This window comes from Choristoneura fumiferana, chromosome 3 (genome assembly GCF_025370935.1).
Source record: "Choristoneura fumiferana chromosome 3, NRCan_CFum_1, whole genome shotgun sequence".
In the NCBI taxonomy this organism is placed as follows: domain Eukaryota; kingdom Metazoa; phylum Arthropoda; class Insecta; order Lepidoptera; family Tortricidae; genus Choristoneura; species Choristoneura fumiferana.
Window position 1 is genome coordinate 15,128,307 of NC_133474.1, and position 15,034 is coordinate 15,143,340.

The 15,034-nt window shown below is 35.4% G+C and overlaps 1 protein-coding gene across 2 annotated transcripts; it reads right to left on the bottom strand.

Moving 5' to 3' along the window:
* Positions 1–351: 351 nt before the first annotated feature.
* Positions 352–9,836, bottom strand: Mo25 (calcium binding protein Mo25). Of its 2 annotated transcripts, none has more exons than XM_074085831.1 (7): positions 9,739–9,836; positions 9,325–9,510; positions 9,121–9,237; positions 8,080–8,222; positions 6,152–6,320; positions 5,595–5,864; positions 352–4,819 (listed from the first exon to the last, which is right to left on the bottom strand). In XM_074085831.1, exons 2-7 carry the CDS (start codon positions 9,451–9,453, stop codon positions 4,640–4,642), a joined length of 1,008 nt encoding a protein of 335 aa, XP_073941932.1. In that variant the 5' UTR covers positions 9,454–9,510; positions 9,739–9,836; the 3' UTR covers positions 352–4,639. The 2 variants fall into 2 exon arrangements, with proteins under 2 accessions (XP_073941932.1, XP_073941934.1); XM_074085833.1 differs by lacking the exon at positions 9,739–9,836 and adding an exon at positions 9,574–9,732.
* Positions 9,837–15,034: the final 5,198 nt, after the last annotated feature.

Here is a 15,034-nt window from a genome sequence, read left to right on the forward strand (position 1 = left end):
TTATGGCTTGTAAGTGTGCTCTACAAGCAAACTGGGAATGACGAAGAATGAGCCTGTTGATTTGATCCATAATGCGTACGCACGATATACCACTGTTTGAAGATGGTTTACTATTCTGCATTTACTTCGCTATTTACATATAAAATGGAAACGGCCCCATTAAATTGTCATATTTAGGGGCTGTTTCACCATCCATTGATTTTAGTGTTAACTGGCGGTTAGGTGCGATGCCGTCTCTATTTGTTTTGTTCGAATAGACAGAGACGGCATCACATTTAACCGTCGGTTAACGCTAATCAATGGATGGCGAAACAGCCCCTTAGTATACATTCTATTTTCTCATGTGCTCTGTAATTGTATCTGTATATGCTCTCTGTATATTTGTTGGTATCCAATTTCCACTCATGTTTTCATCATTCCTTGTTTCATTTTGTCGTGTAAAATAGCCTACAAATACATAATAATTTCTCATCTTTAAATTTTTTCTGTCTAAAAATGTAAAGTCTTGTGTTCAGCGGTTTATTTAGAAATAAATTAATTCAAATATAGTAAAATATGCTGCGTACAGTCAAAGGCATAAATATATACGCGTTTCCAAGACTGGACGTCAAAAAAATCTATACACCTTTATGGTATATATTTGACGCTATAGAGTAGCCCCCCTGTTAGTGTGTCTCGTCTCGTAATTGCTGTTAGTACTTGTACTATTACTTATTCTGTGCTGTTAGTTTGTTTGCGTAAAATCTAAGCGTTTTGTCTATAAATCGTATCTTTTACTTACCTATTTAGTGTTCAAAGTTGTATACATAATGATGTGGATATTAATATCGCTCCGATATAAATTGACGTTAACTTTTGTTTCCGTTTTTTAATGTTGTGTTAATGTACAAAGTTATAATGACGCTTGAAACCTCTAATAGTAGATTGATAACCAAGGGTGGAAAGTGACCCATTTCACCCGAGATATTTCTGGCGCTCGAACGAAGTGAGAGCGCCAATAGTTCGAGGGGAAATGGGTAATTTCACCCGAGTTAGACACTCTACTTTTCATTTCGACTGTGAGGAAAGTAAAATACTACAAAAAAAATAATAATAAATAAATTGAATTTACTTATATCCAACCTCCAACGGTACCTTTTTCGACCTGGCCAATTGCCACGGCCGACTATAAAAAAAAATCGAGTTGGTCACGACCAAGGAGCTTATATACAAAACTGGAGGTTGAACGCCGAACGAAGAAGTTTGACCCTTATTACTTAATATTACATCTCTTTCTTTCACATTTCACGAATGACTTCCAACTCTTTCTTAACCTAATTAAAGAAAGAGATGGAATATGTTCGTGATGTAATAAAGATCAAATTTCTTGTTTCAAACGGATGTTCGGCGTTCAACCTCCAGTGTTGTATATAAGCTCCTTGGTCACGACGTGCATCTAGATGGCCATGCCGAAACGTGAAAAAAAGTGTCATTGACGTAACTCAATTATCTTCGACTCCGTGGCTAATCGAAAAATTAAAAAAAATACTTTCCACCCTAGAGATGAAAACGCAATTTTCCACCCGGCTATCTACGCATGAAAATTAAACTTTCCGAACAGGAGAGATGAAAATTATATTTGTTACAAAGACTGATAAATTGAATTTGGTTTTGTTTCTGGCCATAATTAGACTGTGATTTTCCCTCTTTTTCCAATCTACTGACCAATTTCAGTTTGTCTTCGGAACATGATATAATATTTTGAAGTAGATCATATTGTTTGTAATTAATTTGTAACAGCACTTTAGTAATTAAAATATGTCTTAGGCACTTTACATCACTTTTTTACAAAAATGTCTAGGTACATTTAGTATTAATTAAAGTGTAAATATCCATTATAAGGGTTCCACTATCAGCAACCAACTTGCATTTTTTTTTAGATTCAACGGACTTAATAATAAGTTCTTAGTTAGAAGGAGAGGATTTTGTCATAACTTTCAAGAAAGTCTGCTGCCTTCTTCATAAACGGTCCAGGCACCTAGGCATGGTTTCTTACCATAGTTACTTAATCGAAATTGTTTTGCTATTCAGGATTATTTTCAATTGATGATCGATCACTATGTATGTTCAGGTACCCACTATTCTAATTGAGCATTTGATAGCGATCGTGTTGAAGTCGCATTATGTATCTGGCACTAAACTTTTTTCTTTCCGTAATATTTCGAAAATTACTTATATTAATACAAATTAATTAGACTATAAGCTTACAACTTCTTTCAAAAGTTTGATAGTTTAATGTGTTTGTCAAATGCGTAACAAAATCGTGAATATTGACGTAAGATTTACGTACAGGCAATTCTTATTGGTTTTAACGATATCATTAAGTGTAATTAATATATTTAACAATTCCTAATCACTGATTTAAACTCATCGTGTATAGAAAATTTATACTTACGACAATCATGTCTAAGTTTCGCTTAGTCAGGATCAGGAGCAGAATTTAATCTAAAATACACACCTTTTTCCGTAAAAAATCAAAGCAAAAAATCTGGTATTCTCCTTAATCATTTTGAATGATAAGGAATTCTATTGTTAATAAAAAAACTCATTAATGTGAAGTCACGTTATGAAAATATGTTGACTTAACTTTTATGACCTTAAACTTCTCTAGGTTTTATTGATTTACCTAAACATGCTAATGGAAAGCATAGTTGAGTTGGTGATAGGGAGACTCAATAGTTTCATCAATTAAGACTTTTAATATTATTATAATATCGTCTTCATCTCCCATCTTTCGTCTGAGCGGTAAATATTCAATAGTTCTAACAACGTTGAAGTCTGTTATCACAACCTAAGAATCTGTGATATGATATCATACATGTACGAAATTATTTCTAGCCTGTTGGTCTAGGAAACTTCATAATTGTTTGTTAGTTGTATTGACATTCTCAAACTGTTCGCAGTATGCTTGTAAATAATGTATCCTTAATTTAAAGTTCGTGATATGAAATGTTAAGTTGCTATCAAACATGCTGTACAGTGGGTTACATTGCGCTTGTGTCTAATAAAAATCATTATAACATATCTGTTGTTTTATTCATAAATCTATTGAATATGTTTTCCAGTTTCAGCAAAACTGATAAAGTACTGGTTTGCTGGAGGTGCAGTGGTTTGTTGTCCCTAGCATTCCGAAAATGTTGGTGGCTGGAAAGGGTGGGAGAGGGTTTACTGCGCGCTTTCAGAGTATTAAATAATACTGGTTTACATTTTATAATTACCTGCTGCTTCCCAAGCGTGATGCCGAAATTACTAAGTACTGCTTTTATTCAACACTCATCCCTTGATGCTTTGCTAAACTCGCTATCTGTGCTTAGATGGGTCATACTACCTTTAGGTGAATTGAATTCAACAAATTTTGTCCAGTTAGTTTGGCTTGATTCGTGCGTTGACAGCTTAACAAGAAGCCGACAAAGAAGTTATATACCTTTTAAAATGTGAAATAAATACTATAATGACGAAAATAATGTATATAAAAGTGATATAAATATCTTAATTTATTCAGTTTTGATAGAATGTAACTGCATTAGGTGATCATGCGGATAAAATAAAAACATTTTACATTAGGTAGTACCTAGGTATATCAAAATCAGGACAGTTAATGCGACTTTTCTAGAAAATATATTCAGCCATTTAAAATTAAAAGTTTAGACGGTTCTTAAACTCAATAACATAATAATTGTTGTCAATTCTTGATCAAGTGTGCTTCATTTACATCAAGACATCTAAAAATGTAAACAATTGGTGGATATTATATTAATTGATGGCGCAGTAATCGAATTTCTCGAGCTGTCTAAGATCCGCCATTAGACGTTACACTTTTTTAAATGGCTCAATAAATCTTTTACAGTTTGTATACAAAGTACTAAAGAGATCTATATCCGTAAATTTAGCGTATCTTATTAAAACATCCAAATTACTACTAAGCATTTATGCAACATTAATAATGTTTACGACATAAAAGTAGTTTTGAAAGTATGGGTTATTTGAACAACCAACACTCGCAATACGTTTATAAAATATACTTCATGTTTAACAATTTATACTTTTGATCTAGAATACAAAAGAAACTTAAAACAAGGACTATTTTCTAAAATGTCACAAACAAATCTTGTCCTAAATACCATAGATCTTGGGTTCCTACTAATTAACATCAACCCTACCAGCATTATAATGTCTTGCGTATCAAATTATTCCTAAACGCTGCACGATACAATTTGGTAGATAGCCTGTACCTTCATTCATAAGTCGTTCATGCTGCGGTACAATGCGTGTATGGTGCACTTGATGTGACAAACTATTGTAACTCTACTGTTATTCCGGAGATGTCACTAACACGTCATAAAAACTAAAATGGTTTAAACAACTTACAAAAGACATAAGTCAAACCATTAAAATAACATTAATTCCTACAAATCTTTATTAAAAATGTTAATTTGCTCGTAGCACAAATATACTTTCTTCCTTGACTCATCACAGACCAAGAGTAAATTCCGTTTCTAATTCCAATATCCGAGCTCGTGCGCGGCGCAGTGCACCCTCCGGTGGCTCGAAGCAATTAAAAGTCGTATCGAGGAAGAGGCTTCTGATCAAATGCAAAATGTTAGTGTTCGGACGGCTTCAGCTCTTTGATTTGCTTTATAAGGTAAGCCTTCTCGTCGTTGAACTGCTCATCTTCGGAGCGATCCGTGTGGAATTTGGTCAGGAAGTCTACCAGCTTGTCTTGATTCCTTAGTAAAATGTCCAAAATGGGTTTTGGTTTGTTTGGATTGGCTACAAACACCTGTAACAACAGTTAAATTAATCTCCTTTTCTTTGGGGTCTGACTTAACTAGAAACTTCTTATAGTCTAATTAATTGATAGAGTACTGTGTGTAATAGTTAGTTTTCCTATTTACTGCTAATATTTTTCGTTAAAAATCCGGCCAAGTGCAAGTTCGACTAGAGTACAGTCGAGTTTTTAAACTAGTGAGCAAAAATTTTATCAAAAATATCTGAACACGCTTATATGCCGTTAGCAGAAGAGTCGTGTTCAGATATTTTTGATAAAATTTTTGCTCACAAGTTTATGAACTCGACTGTACTATGATATTATTTCACTTTTTAATAGAGATGGGCCGAACATGGGTTTCACCGAATACGAATATAAGCATGCTTTTTTAGTGGCATACTGACTGGTACTTCTGTCTTCAGGTACTAGCATGCTTATACTAAGCATGCTTAATAGCATGCTAGTAACGAGCATGTGTAAGGCGGCCTTTACCCTTCACTGTGTTGTGAGGACTTACTTATTGCCAAATTTCATCATTCTTATTAACAGTGAATAACGTTAGCGACAGAACTACAATAACCGAAATGCAAATAATAAAGTCGAAGCCCAGTATAGAGTACAGTTATACTAGTTTGCTAAAACGTCGTTCGGAACTCGAAACAAAAGATCGATTTTCTCTTTCTTCCTCATTTGAATCTTCAGGAAAACAAAGAAAACCAACGATGTCGAATTGGCATTAACATTCTGGTTTTACTGTACTTACCTACATACAGGCTTAAAGACGTACCTTAAATACATGGAAAGCCTCGAACTGAATATTGCGCGATTTCTCTTTTAGCATGTTCATCATAAGTTTGAGGTTGTCGGGGTTGGTGATGTAACGGGTCATGATGGAGAAATTGTGTCGGTCGAGCAGCAGCTCCCCAAGGAGCTTCAGGCTCTGCCGCCGAGTCACATAGTTCTCGGAGTTCAGCAGCCGCTGATAATGGCTGAACACCTTATCATAGTTTGCTTCTAAAAACTCAGCGCACAACATTTTATGACGGGTTAGCAGTTCCTGAAAATCAGTTTTGGAATAAGCTATAGACTATACAATAGTAAAAAATAGTAATAAAGGTTGTTAATAGGTTTCATCAATATTAATATATTAAGAATATTATTCTTAACCGCATTTTAAAAGGATATTCTCCATTCAATTATGATTTTTACCATAAACTTACAAGTATTGCTCTTCGGTGCTATTGAACCAATTTCCCTTTTTAGTATAAAGTTTATACTACAAAATAAAAAAAATAAGTAGTTATGTCTAAGTGTAAAAAATTAAAATAAATAAAAAATACAAACCTTAAAAGTAGAAAAGGCATCTGAGGCAATATCAAAAGTGGAAACTTCTACATAACGGAAGAAATTATAAAAATCATCTGAATACAACATTATCTTAGCCAAGGCCTCATATCTGGCGCATTCCCGCAACATAGTACCACAGTTAGATGCTATCTCTTGATGTTCATACCTGCAATATAAATATAAGTAGGTATGTTCACGTTCAGATACAAGTACAAGACAAGTATATAGTAAAAAACTGCCAAATCTAAATCAACTCGCGTATCAAGGGTACCATATAATTTTTTTATTTATGTCAAGTGTAAATTTATTTATGTTCGCCGGCGGCCGTATTCATAAATATCCAGTTTTAGCAACACCCTGCCTCTGAGCAAAATGTACAAAGTGTGGAGAAATTTATATCAGAGTTAAAAAATTAAAGGAATTTCAATAAAAAAATGGATAGTCAATATATTAATAATAACTAATATATTTAATAATTAATAATATTTATTTGTGTTTTTATGTTAGATAATAAAATGCACACACAATGGCATAATTTTCTGAAATAAAAACAAAATAAATCCTTTTAAATTTACTATTTTTAAAATATTAACTATGTACAATTGGTGCCCTAACATAAGTACATATCCACTTCTCTATGCAACTGCTATGAAAAAGTAGATACATAAGTTAAGGAACCCACCTCACATACATTGATTGTTCAAGAAGTATGATTAGTTATGGTCTGTCCCAGAATTCGAGATACTAAAATGACGTTTCATGTGTTACCTGTTTTTTTGCGTCTCATAAATAGTGATGTGCCGCAACCGGTTATTACCGAAAGATTTTGTAGGTACCCATGTATGTATGTCGTAAAATATTAAGATATGAACGGATCCGTGATGTACTAAAATGTGGCACTTAGGACATTCTAGAAAAGGTAAAATAGGTCTAATAAAAATGCGACCGTTTTCGAGATATTTCGACTTTATAGATGTTGATGTTTAAGTTTCAATTTCATTCTAAGTAAGTTTTACATTAACTAAATAATATGAGAATAATGAATATTTGATTTATTATTCTATGATATGAATATCAAATAAAAACACGAGAAAATGCACTGATCACATCCGATGACAATACGAGTAAAGTAACGAAAATCGGTTGAATACCACTTGAATACGAAAAACATGAACAATGACGTTGTGTGATATCTGAAGGCCTACTCCGGAATTCGAAAAACAAAGTCGTACCGTAACGTCCCTCTCACTTACGTATTAAATTAAATAGTAGTGTCAGAAGGACGGAACGACACGAATTTCGATTTTCGAATTTCGTAGTAGCCGTGCTGGCCCTGACTACGAAATGCAAAACTCGAACTTCGTATGTTGCCGTCCCGCTGACGCTTATCTCATTCAATACGCGATTGAAAGGGACGGTGCCATACGAACTTCGTTTTTCTAGTTTTGTAGTAGCATCTGTATTATTTTTTACGTTGGCACTAAGTGATGAACACTGTATTTTTACCTGTGCTTAGATTTCATCACTTTATCGTATGATAAAGTAAAATGGAAAGTAGAATATTGAATGCATTAATGTTATTTTTGCTATCGTAAAATAAACATTTTATCGGTTATTTACGAAACGAAATCACGGAGCAGCACTGTTCCTTTTATGCTGGCCACATTATTTTTACGTTTGACATTTCAGACTGTCATTTTAGTATCTCGAATTCTGGGACAGACCATAGTTAGTTTATTAATGTATTTTTCAACTGCATCTGCCAATGTTCATTGTTCTTTTAAGTCCTAAACTGAATATCACACACAATATTATTGTGCTTATTTTATTTCATAGAATAATCTGCATGGACTTTAAAAAATGTCTTTGTCTAAAACAACCTTGCAAATAATAATTATCATTTTTGTAAATCACATGATAATTACCCAGACATCAAGGTGAACAGGATCTCTGGTTTCGTGCAGATGTATTCAACTGTTGGTGACCGAGTGCCAATCTGTCGTCTGAGCACATTGTTGAACACCTGTGCCACATCTTTCTTGCCTTCAAAGTCAATGCGGTTCAAGTTCTAGAATGAAAACAAAAGCATAAAAATAATAATAAATAAAATAGGTTTTGTAGTGTGGCAAGCCAAAGTCTTGCATCATTCCTTAAATTACATAAAACACAGAGTTTTTGTGTGTATTGAAGTGCAAATAGTACTCAAATCTTTTTTATTTCCTTTCTGATTCTGTTTTATCAGAACACAAAATTCTAATGGTATATTCATATTAATTTATTTATTGCAACCATGGTGTTTACATGATGTTTTTATTTCCATTGTTGTTATATTTTAGTTAAGTTTGTTGTTGAAAATACAAACTGAAATATAGATGCACAGAAAAACCAGAAAAATAAGTCCAGCACTGGGAATTGAACCCAGGTCCTCGGTATTCCGTACCGCGTGCTATGCCACTGCTGGTCCCACTGGTGGTATCTATATTTCAGTTTGTATTTTCAATTTAGGTTTTACGGGATGACCGTAAAAGTAAAAATTTGGAATTGAAATAAAAAATACAAAAACTTGACAATTAAACATTGTAAGCGTGCAACAATCAGCTGCAGATAAATCATTCGCGATTTTCAGTTGCTGAACATAATTATTATGTAAGCTATTAAAATATCTTGAATAAATAAATAAAAAGGCATTAATAAATATGTATTCAATTCAACCTTTCACAATCAATTATTGTAAATTAATCAATATCTTAATCACAGCTTGAATCAATAATTTATAAATAATTAAAAATGTTACAAGTCATACTAAATTAACAATTAATAATGCATCTAATTGCCATTATGTTTACAAATTTAGAATGACTAAAACAAACAAACATAGAAGGTAGCTTGAAAGAGTAATGAAGTTGGTAATCAATACTTAACAGATCATAAAATGCAATAATAATAAAATACATGTATTTTTATACCTGAATCAGAAGCAGAAGCAGGTTTGTGTTGTACAACTCTTGTGCCAGCTGCGCCACAATGATGTCTGTCTGTGGCTCTGCATCCGAAGTACCATATAGCATGTTCTTTATCAACACCTACCACAAACATATAGGTCAGTACCTATCAACAATCTATGCATGTGAATGCTACTATTTCATCTAAGTTAATTACACTTCACATACCAAATTCTTGCTCACATCTTCTTGAGCTTTTTCTGCTTTCTTGTCACCTCTTTCCAACGCAGTCACTGCATCTTTCAAAGATCGCACAAGCTCCGCTGGGCTCTTCTGTGACTTACCAAAAAGAGGCATAGTATTCTGATGATTTAGACAGATAATCTAAGCAATCCTGTCTACATAAGATTGTACCTGCAATCAACAGCGCGTTGTAAAACACAGAAATCCAATATCACTGCATTATTTCGTACTTACACTATTATTCACAAGATAGCAAAGGAAATAAAATGTGATTTGTCAAACACGAAATACGTTAAGGAAGTTGACATAGATGCGCAAATTATGGTTTTATGGGTAGAAAGTTGTATTTAAGATTTGAAGGTGTCCGTAAATAAAGGCCAGGCACTGAGTGTAACTCACTTTCGGATTAAATTGTTACAATTTCCCCTAGACCACAGGCGAAACGAACGAACAGCTGTGATGTCAATACAAATATTGCCAGTTAAGTAACAATAAAATCCAATTGGCAATAACATTTTTTTGCAATTACATCTGACCTGATGATTCAGGTGTTCGTTTTCATTTCATTATTATTTAATAGCTATTCCAAATTGTCTTTTCAATTTTTTATCACTAATAACATTACTGAAGTTTGATAGTTAAGAACAGTTTATAAACGAACCTTAACAAAATATTTTCAACAAAAATTATTTATCAAGCCTGGCAATGATGTGCACCAAGATGTCAAGTCGATTATCTTTCGTGTGTGTGTGTGTAGGTAGATGTGTCGCTGGTGTACGCACGCAGCACGCGACGCGACACATGACAGCTATGACTATGACAACACTCTTTTTTGGCCCGGATAATACCGACTTAGAAATACCTACCTTGTTTTTCGTGTACACGCATCAAAGAGGTAGGAGATACAATAGAGAGAAGGTAGCTAAATGTCAAGCGTACCCGATTATTACTATTATTACTTTTTATTTATTATATTTCGGTACAAAATAACAAAATACAATATTTAACATAAATTTCTCCTCATACATAACATAACTAACAAACTTACCCACATAAAATAAAAAACTTACATAAAATAAAAATAAAACCTAAAACTAAAACAAATTACATAAAGAAGACCCCTTAGGCAAATTATTACTTTTGTGTACCCACAGGCAACAGAAATTGACCAATAGGCTGCGGTGCATTTGGCGCCTTTTCGCAAGTTTAGAATGAACTGACACAATTCGAAATAGTCATATTTCCAAAATAAACTCTGTTCTGAACAGAATCTGGTTGAGTTTTAAATGAGAATATTTCGAGTTGTGTCAGTTTTATTCTAGCTTCATTAAATTAGACACCTCTGATCTCATCGGGTGTCGATTTATTGAATAATTGAAATATTAAAAAGTACAGATTCGCGTTCGTTAAAGTTCATCCAATTCCGCATGTCAGTGCCTTCGGTCCGTCAATAAGATGGGATCTGATGATGATATGACCTCTGCTCATCGGTTGATTTTGTTAGAAATATTAAAAAGTAATATTGTCTATGGTTTTTTCAAATATTGATGACAGTGTCGGTCAAGTAAAAAAAATGACTATCGTGTTTTCTTTTGCTCATGTCTCTTGATAATATGTTTAATTTATTGTGTTTTTATCTTTTAATTATATTCTGCTAATACTACTGCGTGTGTGCATGATTTATTTACCTACTATATCAGGTTATGAACCCATAACTTGCTGCTGCTTGCTGAGTAACCACTCAGCAACGAAAATGCAGAATGTCTAAAGAGAGCGGCGACTGTTCAACTTCAGTCATCAGCGGTAACACAAGTATTTCAAACATTGGAACAATGAGTAATTCGCTGACTATCGAAAAACTCGACGGTAATTCAAATTATTCAACATGGAAGTTTCAAATGGAGATGTACCTTATAGATGCAGAATTGTGGGAGTACACGAGTGCTACCCCTGCACATTCAGATGCAGAAGGTAAGAAAAGAGATCAAAGAGCGAGAGCAAAAATTTGCCTGATGATCAAACCACATTGTCTGGTTCACGTGAAGAAAGTCACTACAGCTAAGCAGGCATGGGAAGCCTTACAGGCTGCTTTTGAAGACAAAGGTTTGAACAATCGATGTAGACTTCTATCAAGGCTAGTGAGCTACAAACTGGAACAATTCTCTACAGTGAGAGATTATGTCACAGCGGTAATGACAACGTCTCAGGAGCTGTCAGACCTTGGAAAAGAGGTAGACGATGAGCTGATGGCTGCTTTACTGCTTCAAGGGCTAACCCATGATTTCCAGCCGATGAGACTAGCGATAGAAAACAGTAACATTACCCTTACTACAGATTACGTAAAGACAAAACTTTTCCAAATGGAAGACACATTTTCAGCGCCAAGTTCAAGCGGAACTTTGACGACTTCGGCACTGCTATCGAAGCAAAAAGGCAAGAGCAAGCCGAAAATTAAGAAGAAAATAAAGTGTTACATTTGTGATGGTCTGCACAGGGCATATGAATGTCCGAATAAACCAAAGAAGCAGAAAGAAGAGTTTAATGCTTTTGCATTTGGCATAGCTGGAGACTATGAAGAAGAATGGGTCTTGGACTCCGGAGCATCCAGACATATGACAGGCAGAAGACAGTTGTTTAAAGACTATAAGGGTATAGAACGTATCACTGTAACTTGTGCAAATGGTGACAAGGTATATGGAGAAGGAAAAGGTACGGTACAGTGCGAGTCAACAGGGATGACTGTCAGCAATGTCATGTATGTACCAAAGTTATCAGCTAACTTGATGAGTGTGAGTGCTATTGCTGAAAAAGGGTATGTAATAGTATTTTCTCCTAAGCAGTGCGAGATATTTAAAAGAGATGAATGCAAAATTAGTGGGAAAGCAATCATCAAAGGTGGAGTAGACAGAGGTGTATACAAATTAAACCAGTGTTGTTTACAGAATGCTGCACTCACGTCGACAGCAGAAAGCAGTGAGCTCGACCTGTGGCATCGCAGAATGGGACACCTAGGTATACGTAACCTTCTTCTACTGAAAAACAAAATGGCGACAGGGGTAAGTTTTCCCAACTCTACCTCAACATTTGAATGTGTATCCTGTCTGATGGGAAAGCAAACTAAACTTCCATCAAAGCAGAGTGGTGCAACACGAGCAACAGAGGTGTTAGGTTTAATCCACTCTGATGTTTGTGGATCAATGAATGTCACTTCATTTAGTAAATGTCAATATTTTCTTACGTATATTGACGATTTTACGCGAAAAACATTTGTATATTTTTTAAAACAAAAAAGTGAAGTTTTTGGAAAGTTTAAAGAATTCAAAGCACTTGTTGAGACGCAAACGGGGAAGAAAATAAAGGCATTAAGAAGTGACAATGGAAAAGAGTTTGTTAATAAACAAATGGATGATTTCCTGAAAGAAAATGGTATTCAGCACCAAGTTACAGTGGAATACACACCGGAACAAAATGGAGTCGCAGAACGAGCTAATCGTACAATCTGTGAGAAGAGCAGATCGATGCTTCAAGAATCAGGACTAGAAAAGCATTTTTGGGCAGAAGCCGTCCATCATGCAGTCTATCTGAAGAATAGATCACCGACTATTGCAGTCAGAGATAAGACCCCAGAAGAACAATGGACAGGAAAGAAATGTGACCTGAAGAATATCAAAGTTTTCGGATGCAGAGCTTTTATGCACATCCCAGATCAAAAGCGGACCAAATGGGATCCAAAAAGCAAGGAGTTAGTGCACACAGGTTTTTGGGACAATGCCAAAGCTTATAGACTATTAAACCCAAGAACTGGTCAGGTGTTTAAAGCCAAAGATGTGGTATTTTTTGAAGGGCAAAAATACCAATCCGAGAAACGAGTATCAGTCACGGAAGAAGTGCCTGTCACTATTCAACACGAGGAGCATGAGGTTCAACCACTACCCAGACAGGAAGAAGTCCAGTCACCTCACGTGGAGAATGACACGAGGGAGGAAGTTCAATCACCTCGAGTGGAGATTGAAATGAGGGAAGAAGCTCAGCTGCCTCAAATGGAAAACGAAGAAGAAGAAGTCATTCTTGAGTCAAATGACCAAGTTCAGTGTCAACCACTTGAAACACTTGACTATGAATCTGAAATAGATAACTTCATATCAGCTGACGAAGAAGAAAATGAAGAGCCTGAAACTGAAAGAAGGTATCCTTTAAGAGAAAGAAAACCTAAGCAGTTTCCAGACCACATCTTATACAATGCAACTGAATCGGAGAAGGAACCGACTACAGTTCAAGAAGCTTTGACTAGACGAGAAAGGTACAACGCACGACTGGTGGCTCGAGGCTTCAGCCAAAGGTGGGGTATCGACTATTATGACACTTTTGCGCCAGTTGTCCGTCATAGCTCACTGAGAACCTTAATAGCGTTGGCCAGCAGGATCAATTTAAAAATTGATCAAATGGACGTGAAGACCGCTTTCCTAAATGGAGATCTACAGGTAACAGTCTTTATGAAGCAACCTGAAGGTTTTGAAGACAAGACAAGAAAGGATTATGTGTGTCAGCTCAATCGTTCACTCTATGGGCTGAAACAAGCTCCACGAGCATGGAACAGCAAATTAGATTGTGAGTTGAAAAAACTTCAATTTAGACAGTCTAAAAACGAGCCGTGTGTCTACATAAGGTCTAAAGAGTCTAAGGTCACAATAATAGCAGTTTATGTAGATGATCTACTAATATTTTGGAATATTGAAAACGAGCTCAAGATTGTGAAGAAAGACCTTATGTCAAAATTTGAGATGAAGGATCTTGGTAAGGCAGACCTTATATTAGGAATGCAGATCACTCAAACAAAGGACGAGATCAAAATTTACCAAGAACGGTATATAGAGAAACTCCTTAGGACTTTTCAAATGGAGAATTGTAAAACAGTTGCCACACCGGCAGTCCCTGGTTCTCACCTAGAGAAATTGGAGAATGGACTGGAACCAGACAAAAGAATTCCATATCAAAATTTGATTGGATCCCTGATGTACCTTGCAGTGTGCACTAGACCCGATATTATGCACATGGTAAGCTTCTTGAGTCAGTTTAACAACTGTTACACGGAAGAAATTTGGACAGCAGCCAAAAGAGTGCTACGGTGTTTGAAAGGAACCAAAAGCTATGGAATAGTATACTCTCGAAACATAACGTCTAAAATGTTTCAAGGGTATGTTGATGCTAGTCATGGTGGCAAGGAAGACGATAGGAAGTCTTGGACTGGTTATGTCTTCTTAGCTCAAGGAGGAGCTATATGTTGGCAAAGCAGTAAGCAGAAGACCATCGCTTTATCAACTGCAGAAGCAGAATACGTGGCTATGTCGGAAGCTGCAAGAGAGGCTGTATTTCTGAGGAGATTTACAGCAGAATTGACAGCGACAGAGGAAACATGTGTGAACATCCTCAGTGATAGTCAGTCGGCAATAGCCATTGCGCAAAACCCAGTACATCACCAACGTACTAAGCATATAGACATTCGCTACCAGTTTGTAAGGGAAGCAATTGTAAATAAACAGATAGCTGTTAATTACATTGAGACAAATCGTATGGTGGCTGATGCACTAACCAAACCTTTGGTGAAAGGGAAGTTTGGATTGTGTGCAAATGCAATGGGTGTGAGAGCATAAGAGACAAAAGAGAATGTAAAGTATTTGAAAATAAGGAGGAGTGT

Coding starts and splice junctions, on each gene's coding strand:
- Mo25 (XM_074085831.1), bottom strand. CDS start 9,453: ATGCCTCTTTTTGGTAAGTCACAGAAGAGCCCAGCGGAGCTTGTGCGA. Junction 9,238..9,324: donor AAGATGTGAGCAAGAATTTG/GTATGTGAAGTG, acceptor TGTTTGTGGTAG/GTGTTGATAAAGAACATGCT. Junction 8,223..9,120: donor TGCTTCTGCTTCTGATTCAG/GTATAAAAATAC, acceptor TTTTCATTCTAG/AACTTGAACCGCATTGACTT.